General features: G+C 54.9%; 1 protein-coding gene across 2 annotated transcripts in view; it reads right to left on the bottom strand.

The window, feature by feature from the left end:
* The window catches only part of SH2D3C (SH2 domain containing 3C), a 64,731-nt gene extending 52,045 nt beyond the window's left edge, over nt 1-12,686 (bottom strand). Inside the window, exons 1-2 of one of the 2 annotated variants that reach the window (XM_075905962.1) lie at nt 12,570-12,686; nt 5,498-6,149 (exon numbers count right to left, since the gene is read on the bottom strand). In XM_075905962.1, the coding sequence (XP_075762077.1) occupies nt 5,498-6,149; nt 12,570-12,609 (692 nt within the window). In that variant the 5' untranslated portion in view covers nt 12,610-12,686. Of the gene's footprint in view, nt 1-2,918; nt 3,139-5,497; nt 6,150-12,569 lie in introns of those variants that run through there. The other variant, XM_014571492.3, reaches the window with a different exon arrangement.
* Between the last annotated feature and the right edge of the window lie 210 nt (nt 12,687-12,896).

Genomic DNA, 12,896 nt, shown 5'->3' with positions numbered 1-12,896 from the left:
TCTGGTCTATACTTTGGGAATAACAATCACTGTCTCCTTATACTGCACTTGATCCATTGATGAAAATGTTATGTATTTGTACCAGGGAGTTTTCAATGCAGATTCTGCAGGGGGCTAGCTAACTGTGTACTAACACTTTCCTTTGGGAAGCACAGTTTTCCATGAGCCCCATGCATATCCACTGTGCTCAGAAAAGTAAAGTTATTTCTTCCAGGGATCTCCTTCTCTGTTGCTCATCAATTACATCATGAATAATTCAGTCTCTGATTAGTCCATCTGGTCACAGTTCACATTCAGGGTGTTACATGTGTCTGTAACACACAAGTCAATGGCTTCACCTGGCAGCTGATTTCTTGTAAAGAAAACATGAACTCCCCAGTGATATTCATGCCTGCATCAGTCTTCTTGGCATTTCAGAAAGGCTTTGTCTAGCACTTTGCAACCCCCTTCCTGCTCCCATAGGAATGGACTGTAGCAGCCACATGCAACAGCAGCGAGGATTTCACTCTCTGACTCCTCTTTCAGCACCACTTGCTCCAGGGGGAATGTGGATTCCCTGCAGTCTCTCCTCCAGTTCAGGAAGCTGCATTTGCTGTGTTATGGTGAATGCACTTGCTTCCAACCTGTCCTAAAGCTGGGCACACAGGTGGGCTGGGGAGAGGCTGAACTCTTCCAACAATGGTCAGACTTACAAAGATTAAAAGCCCCTGACAGATGACAGGCTTGACTGACTCTGGAGGCTACTGTTACAGGACATGCCCCTGAGGATTATCCGGCGGAAGAGATGTGTATATGTTTATACAAGCTTAGCTTGGAAGGTCAATTCCTTGGCAGGATAATACACAAAGGGGAAATGCTAGTCCAGATTTCTTTACGTGGATTATTCCCCAGATGGAGTCTTGGCCCAGGTGCAGGAGTGAGGCGTGGAGATGATCCACATGGGATTGAGAACCTTCCCGGTCAGCAGCTTTTCTGTGCGCTCTGCTAGTGGTGGGCTCCAGAACCCAGCACAACTAGTAAGTCCTTGACTATAGCCTCAGTGTACTGGGAGCAGAGATGGAGCTGTCACAGGGGTGCTTGAGGGTGACCTAGGGAAGCAGGCCCTTTGGGCATAGGCTAAAGGAGAACATCACTATACCCAGCTATGGACATACTGTAGGACCTGTCTGGAGTCTTCATTCCACTTGGCACATCTCCTTAAAGCACCAACCTTCCTCCTGATCGGATTACGGGTGACAAGAATGATAGTCACAGCCTAAACCTGGATGGATGTTTGTGCTCACCGCAGACCTATGCCACCATCTGACCCTGCTTGTGCTTACGAAGGGACCAGGATCAGAGCAGCAGGGGCTACTGCAGGGCAGGGATGGACAGCAGCAAGCGGCTCCCGAGTGGAACAGCAGGAGGTGCTGTAGGTCAAGATTAGTATCCAGTGCTAAAGCTCGCTGAGATCTCGAGGGCCCTAACAGAGAATGTGGCAGAAGTGCATGAAGGCAGCGGGTACTGTGTCTTCCTGCACTGCCCACCATAGCTCATATCCTGGAGCCGAAATGCTGCAGTGAGCTCAGATCAGTGCATTAAATTACAGACTGTCCAGCACAATTCTAAAGCACAAGGAGGGGGGGCGTGACAGCAGGACAATTACCCTACAGCTGCCCCCCCGCCATGTGATTCACAGACTATTAGTAAGCCTCAGCCAGCCTGTCACAGCCATGTATCCCTGGCCTCCTCTCCCCATCACTGGAGAAGTGAGATATTCCAGGAAGACAGGCTGGTCTATGAGGATGAGAGTGGGGGAGCTCCAGCAGGAGTTGTCTGTGGAACATCTTCCTCTCCATCTGCAGCCAGGGCCCAGCTGCAGCACAGTGCCGGAGTTCTTATGGGTCACACCAGGATTTGTGTGCTCACTGGAGGTACCAAAGTGTCTGATGTTTCCATGACAGGTACTGACCCGCCCTGCACATGGTCAGCACGGGGGAGAGGGAGATGCTCCCGTCTGCCCAACATTCTCCTCTCCTATCTTCCCAACCAGGGGCACATACTGACAGCAACCCCACTGCCTGCTGTCTCAACCTTCTCCCTGCCCTGGCATTGGAGTCTAGTACCATGAGCCACTGAGTGACAATTCCTGACTCTGCCCAGCTGACTAGGTAAGATGGCAGCAGGCCTGGCCTGAGTCACATAAACTGCTCAGTGCCTCAGTTTCCCCAGGAAACCGGAACCAGTCATACCTGCAGGGGTTGCCAGCATTAACTGGCTTGGTGCAGATGTTGCTCCTGTTTAAGTGAAAGGGAGTTTGCCTTTAATGTCCAAGGGAGACAGCAGGGCCCTTTCCTGGCCATGTCCTGCCCTGCACAGGGGCTAGGACCGGAACTCTCTTTTCCCCGCGCTAGGAGCCGCTCCTAGCCCCGACCTCTGGGCCAGGAGCCCCGCTCTGCTCTGCTCCCAGCTGTGCAGCCCGTCCTGCCTCCTCGGCTGGCCTGGTCAGGGCTGCAGCGAAGGGAGGGGACTGCAGCCCGAAAGGGCTCAAGTTCTCCTCCTGGCTGGCCGCCCTGGGGCTGGGACGGGAGCGGTAGGGAGTGAGGTGGGGTCTGCAGGGGTCCCCCCCAGCTCCGCAGGGGCTTTGCCGAGCCTGGACCCGCCAAGGAGCCGGACTGGGGCCAGGGTGTCCAAACTCCCACGCGAGTGCCCCGCAGCGCGGCCCCCAGGCGCTGCCCCTGCCCGCTTTGCGCTCCCAGCGTGTGCGCGCTTCCCACGCGCGAACCTCCCGCCCACGGGCACAGGAGCGGGCCCCCTCCGCCAGGCAGCGCCCGAGGCGCCTCTAGGGACAGAGCCCGGAGGGGGGGGGGGAGCTTTGCGCCGCGATTTGCGGCCCCCTCCCGCGCCAGCCCGGAGCGCAGCCCACGGGTCACGCTCACCTGCCGGGGCCCGGGCTGTGCTGCGTCCTGCCCACCTCGGTCATCGGTGCCGGCTGCCTGCGCTCCCAGCCGCCGCTCTCATCCGCCCAGAGGAAGTTTGAGCGCTGAACTTGTGGAGGGCTGAGCCGGCCCGGGCCCGCCCAGCTGCCTCTGGCCCTGCCTCCCGCCCTCCCCTGGCCCGGCTCCTGCAGCTGGGAGAAATTCCTCTCCAGTCCCATGCTCCGGGCACCGCAGCGCCCTCCCTAACGAGAACCGCCTGAGCAAACAAACCCCGGAGCCCTGGGAACCAGGCCGGCACGGGGGGAGGGGGACCGGCAGGGGCCTGAGCTAAGCTCCCTGGGAATCAGGAGCGACTCCACCGGCTGCACGCTGGTGTAAAACCCAGGCACCGGAATCAGGCCTGGCGCAAGCACTGAGCGGCAGGGAAAGAAATCCCCTCCCAGCGAAGCCATGGGCCAAGCTGGTGTAAATAGTGCCCCACTGCTGGCCTGGCCTGGCCTGGCCTGGCCTGACACCTCAGCTGCGCCTCCATACCGCAGCCACACAGACCCCTCCCACTGGGCCGGAGCTCACCACTGTCAGAACAAGCAAAACAAGCAAACCCAGGTCCATGGAGACGGCTTCCGAGGTAGATTCAAGCAGAGGGTCTGAGTCCCCTGAACCAAGGAAACTGCCCCTCATGTCACGCTACACAGGCCTCTCTCGCGCCCAGCCCCAGCCACATCTCGCTCTGCCGGCGACGCTGGATGGCAGCCCTGAGAGGTGGCTTCTGTGGCGCTGGCAGCTCCTGAGGCAGTGGGGCTAGGGTGTGTGCCCCCCGCCCCCGAAGCTGTGCCTGACAGCAGAGCCTCAGGGAGCTGAGGGGAGACAGAGCAGCCAGAGCCCAGCGAGGCAAGAGCCCAGTTCCCAGGGTGAAGGGTTGTGGCTCACACATAGGCTGTGTCTAGACTGGCCAGTTTTTCTGGAAAATCAGCTGCTTTTCTGGAAAAACTTGCCAGCTGTCTACACTGGCCGCTTGAATTTCCTCAAAAGCACTGACTTCCTACTGTAAGAAATCAGTGCTTCTTGCAGAAATACTATGCTGCTCCCGTTCGGGCAAAAGTCCCTTTTGCGCAAAAGTTTTGCGCAAAAGGGCCAGTGTAGACAGCTGAGATTTGTTTTGCGCAAAAGCACGTCTAGATTGGCCACGGACGCTTTTCCGCAAAAAGTGCTTTTGCGGAAAAGCGTCCGTGCCAATCGAGAAGCTCTTTTCCGAAAATGCTTTTAACGGAAAACTTTTCTGTTAAAAGCATTTCCGGAAAATCATGCCAGTCTAGATGTAGCCTCTGACTCTAATTGAGGAGCCTGGTGAGGAGGGTGTATGTGGAGAAGACAAGGCATACTGCAGCTCCCTTTATGAGGTCACCTCTTTTAGCTGAGTTAAAAGTGAGGGAGGTTTCCTAGGCAAGGGTCCTTATGGCTTTGGGGAACCAGATCCCCACAGCCATCCCAAAGCATGGCAGGGGCAAGCCAGTGCCAGCTGTAACTCCCAGCAGTTGTCCACCCAGCCCAGTTCACCCCCTCCCCGCATTCCTAGCATGTTCCCAAGCAGGGGCCTCCTTTATGGATTCGACATGGGCTCTAACAGTTGTGGTGGAGCCAGGAGGCACTGGGGTGAAGCCCAGGGGCTGTGCTATCCTATCCTCAGGGAGGCACTGGCAGCTGGAGTCTGAGAAACCCCAGCAGCTGAACCAAGATTAGGCATGTTAGGAAAACGACTCTCCTCCCAGAAATGGAAGATGCAGGAGAGAGGAAGGAAGGGCAAGGAAAGAGAAAAGGATAGTGCTACGCAAGGGAGATCTCCAAATCCCTGCTCCCGCATTGCGCCCCGTGCAGCTTCCCCAGCTCCTGGTGCATTTCCCTAGTAGTGGATCATCACTCCAACAAAGCTGCCACTTGAAACTAAACTGAGAACAAGACAAGGGAAGCCAGACTCCGACAGGACTCCGTCCTGAGACATTTCCGTCCAGAGCGGAAGCTGGAAAGACCAGAAATCTCATGGGAAAGTTGGTTCTCATGAAGCTGCCCATCCCCTGCTGTGGACGTGAAAGATTCTAATAAGCAGCCACATTTTCCCAGGTGTTTATGTGAGGGAGTGTTGCCTGCTGGCCAGCACCAAGGACTAAGCGATGAGCCTCCTGGGTTCAAGGCTAGATGTGTCACTGGGATCAAGTTTCTTTGTGGCTCAGGTTTCCCATGTGGGTAAAATAATATCCCCCTAGTCTCCACAGATGTGGGGGTGGAAAGTATTTAGCACCCCTAGCTGGCCAAAGACAGCATTATTACCACCTCTGGAGAAAACCCATCACTAAATATAAAGGGAGTTGACCCAAGCCTTGGAGAGGCTCAATACTGCAAAGTGCTGAGTGCTCTGGTCATGATCCAGCCACATGCTTCAGTATGCAGGTGTGTCATGCAGAGCTACACAGTTGCTTAAATGCTTTGCTGAGTTGGAACCAAAGCCCTCCGCCCCTGCAGGGTTGAGCCCTCATTTAGCAGCAGAACAGCTATTGGAGCAGTTGTGCCAAGCTGTGTCTTACCTCCCTTGTGGGCTCTCCAAGGAGGCAAGTGGCAGCTCCTCCTTCACACCTTCTTTTCCTTCCAGCCAGCCAGGGTCTTGTAACAGCTCCGGTTTGGTACAACCAGTTCCAGTAGCTTGGAGAGGCTCCTGGGCTGGGCAGGCAGCGTGTCCCTTCCCCATGCACGCAGGTGCCTGCTCCGGTGGGTTGTTCTCCAAGGAATCTGTTAATGACCCACCTAGGCTGGGGCTGTTATTCGATGGCAAAGTCTCAGCTTTTCCAGCTGCCGAAGAGGCATCTGCTGCCGGGCTAGAGCCAGCAGGAGCCACTGACTCTGAGACGGCTGATGGAGACATGCCAGGGGCTCTGCCACCTGAGGTTCTTCTCTCTCGGTTGCTTTGGGAGTTCTTGGTCTGCTTCCCTGTCTTGCTGGCCCTGGGCATTGTCCCCATGTGGCTGTACATGTCAGACGACCTGGCATAGGGGGATGGGCTTTTGGGCACGGTGTTCAGGTCATCCTGAGTGCTCTCCACGGGGCCCTCCAGGAAGCTGTTGGGGTGCAGGGTCCCTGCCCCCAAGCTGTCCGGGGTGCTGGGGGCGACAGACACTCGCCTTAGAGTGAAAGCTCGAGGGATGTTGCTCAGGCTCCCAAAGCCTTTGAACTTAAATAACTCTGGAAAAGGAAAGGAAACATGATGTGGGGTTACTCCCGGGAAGAGGCAGGTCCCAAGGTCTGGATTAGCTCTTGGTACAGCCTGGGGCTAAGCCCACAGACAGGAGCGTAGCTCAATGGAGTTGCACTAGAAGAGTGAGATGCCAGCCAGCCTGACTCCCCACACCCCCAGGAGTGTCACTGAGGTAGCGTGGTCTAATAGCTAGATCATCAGGCTGGGACTCAGTTCCATTCCTGATTCAGCTAATGGTATCATTGCCTCATGCCTCAGTTTCTCCATCAGTAAAAGGGGAAAAACATACTGGCCTCCTGTGAAAACAGCTTTGAGCTCACTGGATACTAAGCTCCATGTAAGCGCTGGGGAGTGTTACTATTTACAGCTGTGCAAGATAATGCCAATGGGAATCCTTCACTGGCTCTCAAAGGGCTGCTTGGGTTTAATGAACACTGACAGCACAAGAGGTAAAGCAAAGGTGGGGGGGAGTCCGGCCCCTTGACTCCCACAGCTGCAAAGGGAAGGAGTAAGAGTTTTCCAGAAAGAAGTGGTGCAGCAGCTCTCAGGCGCTGTTGGTGGGAGCTAGTCTGGCAGATGTGTTTCCTTGCTCGAACTGAGGCGCATCAAACCAGGGAAGAGGACAGCTCCTCATTCTGCCCAGGTGAGCCACTGCAATCAGGGCTTGCTGCCAATCTGTGCCCACTGGCTGCAAGTCTGGGACCTATCGCAGCTCAGCTTTGCTGGGAAATTTGGGCCTCCTCTGTGTCGTTTGCTGGCTCTAGGGCCATGTTTCATCTTGGCTCTGGGGAGAAGAAGCTTGATAGTTTTTCCTAATATCCAATATACAATTCTATTTCCCTAGGAGGTGGGGAAGCACTGGGATGGGTTCCCAAGGGAGGTGGTAGAATCTCCATCCCTAGAGGTTTTTAAGTCCTGGCTCGAGAGAGCCCTGGCTGGGATGATTTAGTTGGGGTTGGTCCTGCATTGGGCATTGGATTCAATGACCTCCTGAGGTCTCTTCTAACCCTATGACTTATAGGGGTCTGATGACTGCTCTGCTCAGGGAAGGGGAGCCCAGAGATGCAAGGAGGATGCTGGGGGTTCTAAAGAAGGGGACCCAGCCCCACCAACAAACCAGTCTCCGTTTCTTCCTGCTCCTTTCCCTGCTGTTAGCTTGATGGGGTTTTCAGGGCCCAACTCAGAGCTTGTTTCCTCTCAGCTCCCCAGGAGTTGGCCCTAAATCTAACTGTTCATTGCCCCACTGAGAACACTCCCAAGTCTGTGCCCAGAGTGGGCAGCAAGGTGCAAAGAGACTCCCAACCAGCCAGAGGAATGTGAACAGGGCACCTAGCAGCCCTGCTCCCACCCCTACACTCTGGTTCCCAGCCTCAGCAAAACAGTGACAGCTGCATGTCTCTGGCAGCCGAGTGAACCAATAACATGCCTCCCCCATTCCCTTTTTGTGCCAGAGGCTTCGCTTCCTTTGATCCAGGCTAAGAGGCCAGAAACAAGCCAGGAGAGATGGCAGCAATCAATAGAGCTCCTAGGAACCACCTTTTGGAAATCTCCTCTAGCCCAGTTAGACCAGTGTCTTGTGCCTGCTGGCAGAACCTGGTTCCTTTCTGCCCTGTGCCTTTCTCAGCAGGGCTTCTTCTGCTTCCCGGTGACAACGGTTGTGAATCCCAGGGTTGCTCTGTACTGTTGGGGTTTTGTGTGTGCTCTGCACAGTGTGTAATAATCCAGCGCTTTCAGGGGTTACTCGGCTCAGAGCCTGGGCATGTTAGTTAAACCGGAGTCCATGCAGGGGGGACACAGCCTGTGACTGGACACATCCTCTGTAGGTGGGGCTGGACCAGCTCCAGCAGAGATGTCGCTGGCGTCCATGGCTGTGCGCTGGGACTCGCCCCAATCCTGCCTTCAGTGACATTGGGCAGCATCCATCCCCATCAGTGACAAGATATCTGTATGACTGGGGTAGGAGTGGGCTTGCTTCTCTGCCTTTCACCCTCTGTCATCAGTATGACCATTTGCTGCCTGCGACCATGTGCTGCAACCCCACAGTGGCCACCACCCTTACCTGAGACCCTTTAGGTGGAAAAGCCTTTGCCCGACTGTGGGATGAAAGACTTGTTAATTCCCTTGCTTCTGTTCCTTGCTCACCCCCGACAGGGAGAGAGTCCTGCCCCCACCTCCGCAGCTCAAGTCCTGCCCACTGCGCCCACTCTGGGAGTGACCAGACAGCAAACACAGGATAAGGGACCCTCCAAAGGGAGGGAAGTGGGGTGGGCTCTGGAGTACCCCAGGGGATACAGCATTGGGAGCACAGGGTGGTGGTGTAGAGTGACCCTTGGCTCCCACTCCACCCACCCAGCTGCCCCAGAGACAGAGTTGGTTCCTGCATTAGGAAGGCAGGGTAAGAGACACTCTGAAGGGTAGAAGGTTCTGGAGTGGCCAAGGGGGTAGGTCATTCACCTGAAAACCACAGGGTGGTGGGTTCAAGTCCTGCTCACTTCTAGCAGTCTAAGCTGCCTACTGCAGGAGCAACCAGACAGCCAACCCTGGATAAGGGATCCCCAGGAGGTGGGATGGACTAGCAGATAGGGCACTTGCCTGGGGAGGGCTGGGCTGTAGGCCTAAGCCACACCCTGGGAGTAGCCAGACAGCAGCCCTGCACCACTTCTGAAACAGCTGGCATGTACAGCAGTAGCTTCATGTGCTGCCTCTTATATACAGGCACCAACCCCACTGGCTGCAGTTCTCCATTATTGATCAATGGGAGCTGCAGGAGTGGTGTCCACAGGCAAGGAGACCCCCTGCTCTGACTTTCTCAGGGGCTGCAGGGACAAGCCAGCCCCCTCCAGAAGCACAATTACCCCAGGGATAATTACTCCAGACATGACAGGTTAGGCATTTTAGAACTCACTACTCAAAGAATTACATTTAAGCATAAGAGAGAGAAATGAAAGTTATGAAATGCACAGACCAGTCAAATCCAAAAAGAACCCACTTTGCAAGCAGTAAAAGTAGTAGCAACCCCCCATGTACGTATTGGGTCAGGAGATGAGAGGGAAGGACAGTGCGTGTTTGTGAGAATGACAGACACACACACACACTGTGTGAGAGTGATAGAGATTTGCATTGCCAAGCTCCCTCCATCCCCTCCTCTCTGTGTGGAGATGGGGTACATAAGTGGGGGGAGGAGAGACACCCTGACATCAGCAAACCCCCCTCTCCCATCCTACACAGTGCACAGCAAGCAGGAGGCTCCCAAGGGGCAGTTCCAAGGCAGAGGGCAAGAGCAGCATGACAGTAGGTAGTTGTGTATATCAGTGCGAACAAGATGGTGTAGCTGTGTTTGTGTGATAGCATGCATATATGTCAGTATACATGGGGGACCATGTGCCTGTGAGAGTATGAGCATGAGTGTGTAGCTGGGTACGTGTGGGTCCGGGTTGCTGTGTAGATGGGACCATGTGACCATGAGTGTGTTTGTGGGTACATGTGATGCTAGGTTGCAGTGCGGATGGGACCATGTGATCATGATGTGTGTGTATGTGGGTATGTGTGGGGCCGGGTTGCTGGGTGGATGTGGGACCATGTGACCATGAGTGTGCATGCAGGTACATGTGGGGCTGAGGTGCTGTGTGGGTGCTCATGTTTACAAGAGTTTTCCTCTAAACTAGTTCAGCATGCAGTTCAGCCTGCATTGAGCGAGAAGCATGCGCTACGGGAAGGATATCATCTGCCCACTTCCTAAGCTAAGCGAGTGAACAACTAGACCCTCTTGATCACTGTTTTCATCTCCCCGCTGCCACCTGCTATGCTGGGTGCAGAGCGTTAACCCGAGGCCTATTTATAACCCATACAGGATGGGTTGGCCTCTCACATCCCAGCCCTTTGCCCCCAGCTCTGCCCTCCCTGTCTCTTTGTGTGTGTCACACATGAGAGCGGAAGGCAAGCTCGCTGCTGCTGTAACCCCAGTGCTGAGTTGTGCTAATTGGGAGAGCAGGGACACGTCTTTGTGTGGCATTACCCCCTCCATATGCCACACACGTGGTTCAGGGAGCCAGGGCTGACCTTACCATGAGGCAAACTGAGGCAGCCGCTTCAGGTGCCATCTTGTGGGGGGGGGGCGCCACTAGGAGCCAGAGTGTAGAAAATTGTGTCTGCTGCTGGTGCATATGTATTCTCTCTGCCCTAGATGCACAGAGATGGTGGAGTGCTGTGCTGGAGGAAGGAGGGCACAAGAGGCAGGCGAGGGAGCATGAGGACATCATTTGAGCTCCCTGCCTCAGTGGCCAAAATGTTTTGGGCCAACCCTGCAGGGAGCAGCTAACTGGGCAGCCTGCTGGGATTGCTGTTTTCCCTACTATGAGGCGGCAGTGGTGTTCCAGCACAGCACTTAGTGTTGTGCTGTTACAGCGTTTGGGCCAGGACAAGTCAGAAAGTGTCTAGCTCTGGATAGCAGATCAGACAAGTCCCACTGGTCTCTTCCGGCCTCAAGTATCCATGGAGCCCTGGCTGTAGCTTCACAAAGCAAAGCCTTGTCCTCCGTTAGCACCATTTTTCACAGGCTTGCCAAGCATTCTGCCAACAAGACTCACAAAACCCAGGCAGAGAAACTTAAGTACAAAGGGAAGAAGTGATGTGCCCAAGGTCAGGCAGTTAATCTGTGGCACAACCACAAGTAGCACCCGGAATCCTGACTCCGAGACCTGAATTTCACACCTAGATCAAGCCCCCTATAATCACTTGTCCATGTCAGAGAGGGGGCTAGCCTATGCACAGAAGGATTTAACTCACTTTTATGGTTTAGATGCATGACAGTAGCAGTGAGAGGCCCCCTATTGAAAGGCCTCCTCATGCTTGGGCTGGACAAATACATAGGGAGATGGTCCCTGCCCTGACACTGTCCAATCTGAACAGACACAGCCCAGGAGTCGGACGCTGATGCACAGAGAGAGAAAGGGGAAGGCTGCAAAGCAAAGGCAGAGGGGCAGCTAACTGTCATTTGTGCCTTTGGAGCTCTCCCCCACCTGACTTGCCCAGCATCATGCAGGAAACCAGTAGCAGAGTTGAGAGTGGAATCTAGATCTCGAGTCCCCGTGCAATATTTTAACCTCCAGACCATCCTTCTCCTCTGGTGGTGGTGGAAGGGGACTCTACTGAAGGGGGCAATCGATGGATTTGTTGAGAGGGGCATCCAAAAATTGCTGTGTCCTTGGATGGTTGAGTGGTAAAGGCAACTCTGCCACAGACATCACTTCAGGCCACTGGGCCTTAGTTTCCCTCCTCCTCCAAATCAGGGATAATCCTTCCTTGGTGGGGCTGTTGTGAGGCGAGATTGGTTCATGTTCGCAAAGCACTGAGTGATTCTGGAAAGATGATTCTGTGCAAAGTCTCAGGGCAGGCACAGAGCATTTGGAAATGGGGGAACAATGCGTATTTAAATTCTAGCCTCATCATCTCAGGTCAATTGCGTATGAGGGAGGCTTACCGGGAAGCAAGTTTGTGAGGGGGCAGAAAATTAAATTATGCTGGGGTAGCTGCCTTTAAGGGCTGTGGGGAAAACCCCAGGTCTGTGGGTAAGAGCAGAGTTCAGCTCACAGCTGCTGCGGGTTAGTTTCCTCTGATACCAACTCCAAAGTAAAAACAATGAGAAGTCCTGAGGATCCTTAGACTAACAGACTTATTGCAGCATAAGCGTTCGTGGGCAAAGACCCACTTCGCCAGAGTGTTTATTTCCCTGAGGACACGAAGGTGAAATCCTGACCCAGTGAAGTCAGTGGGAAAACTCCCATTGCAATGAGGCCAGAGTTTCAGCCTTAGCGTAGACACACTGGGGTCAGTTTGAGGTCCACACAGTCCCACCGTGGCCCATAGTTGCTGGCTCATGTGTTCCGTGCGCCCTGTCCAGGTACAGGATGCTTCCGGAGTCCCTGGGCCCCGTGGTGCTCGGGGGGGGGGGGGAATTAGGAGACACCTCTCCTGTGCTTCTCTCAGCACCCAGATTTACACTGGTTGAAACCAGCCTGTCCCAGCTCAACAGTTGAGTGCAGTGAGGGGCTGATAAACTGGGTTGTTTTCTATCCCACAGCCTGTGAGGAGTAGGATCAGAAACGCACTAGGTCCTCTCAAAGCAAATCCAGCCCCATCCAAATCAGCCCCAGAGCCTCTGAGAGGACACAGCCCCTGGCAGCCACGAAACCACTGAGTGTATGGGCAGTTTGTGTCCTCTGCTCGGCTGGCTCCCCTGGAAGCAATGCACAGCCCCATGGGGGGGCTGAGACGCAGAGTACGTGCCCACACACCCACCTGCTGCACTCTCCCCCTCCCACAGCCCCGCCAGTCCTCCTGGCCGTGCCTGACGGCTGAGACAGGCACAGGCACACGAGGCCAGCCACACGTTCCCCAGAGCTACTCACTGAATTTTTTGAAGGCTCCTTTCTTCTGGTTCTCTGCCATTTTCAGCTGCTGATGGAGCCACCGAACCCACAAGGTCTGAGTTTATAAACTTTCCTTAAGCCCTCCCCTCCCTTCCTCTTCCCCGCCCCCGCTTTCTCTTTCACTCAGCGTTTCCTCTGTCTTTAAAAAATGCCACCATCTACTCACGGCCCCTGCCCCGTCCCATGCTGGGGATATCGCCCTGTTGTCACCACTGGCCCTGCTGGCCTGCCTTCCGCTCACACACAGGCACCAGGGGCTACCTTTTAGCTGTAATTTGCTAGCAGCTGAGCAGGGCCAGGGCCCTG

This window comes from Pelodiscus sinensis, chromosome 22 (genome assembly GCF_049634645.1).
Source record: "Pelodiscus sinensis isolate JC-2024 chromosome 22, ASM4963464v1, whole genome shotgun sequence".
NCBI classification, from domain to species: domain Eukaryota; kingdom Metazoa; phylum Chordata; order Testudines; family Trionychidae; genus Pelodiscus; species Pelodiscus sinensis.
This window is presented reverse-complemented; position numbering and strand designations above follow the sequence as displayed.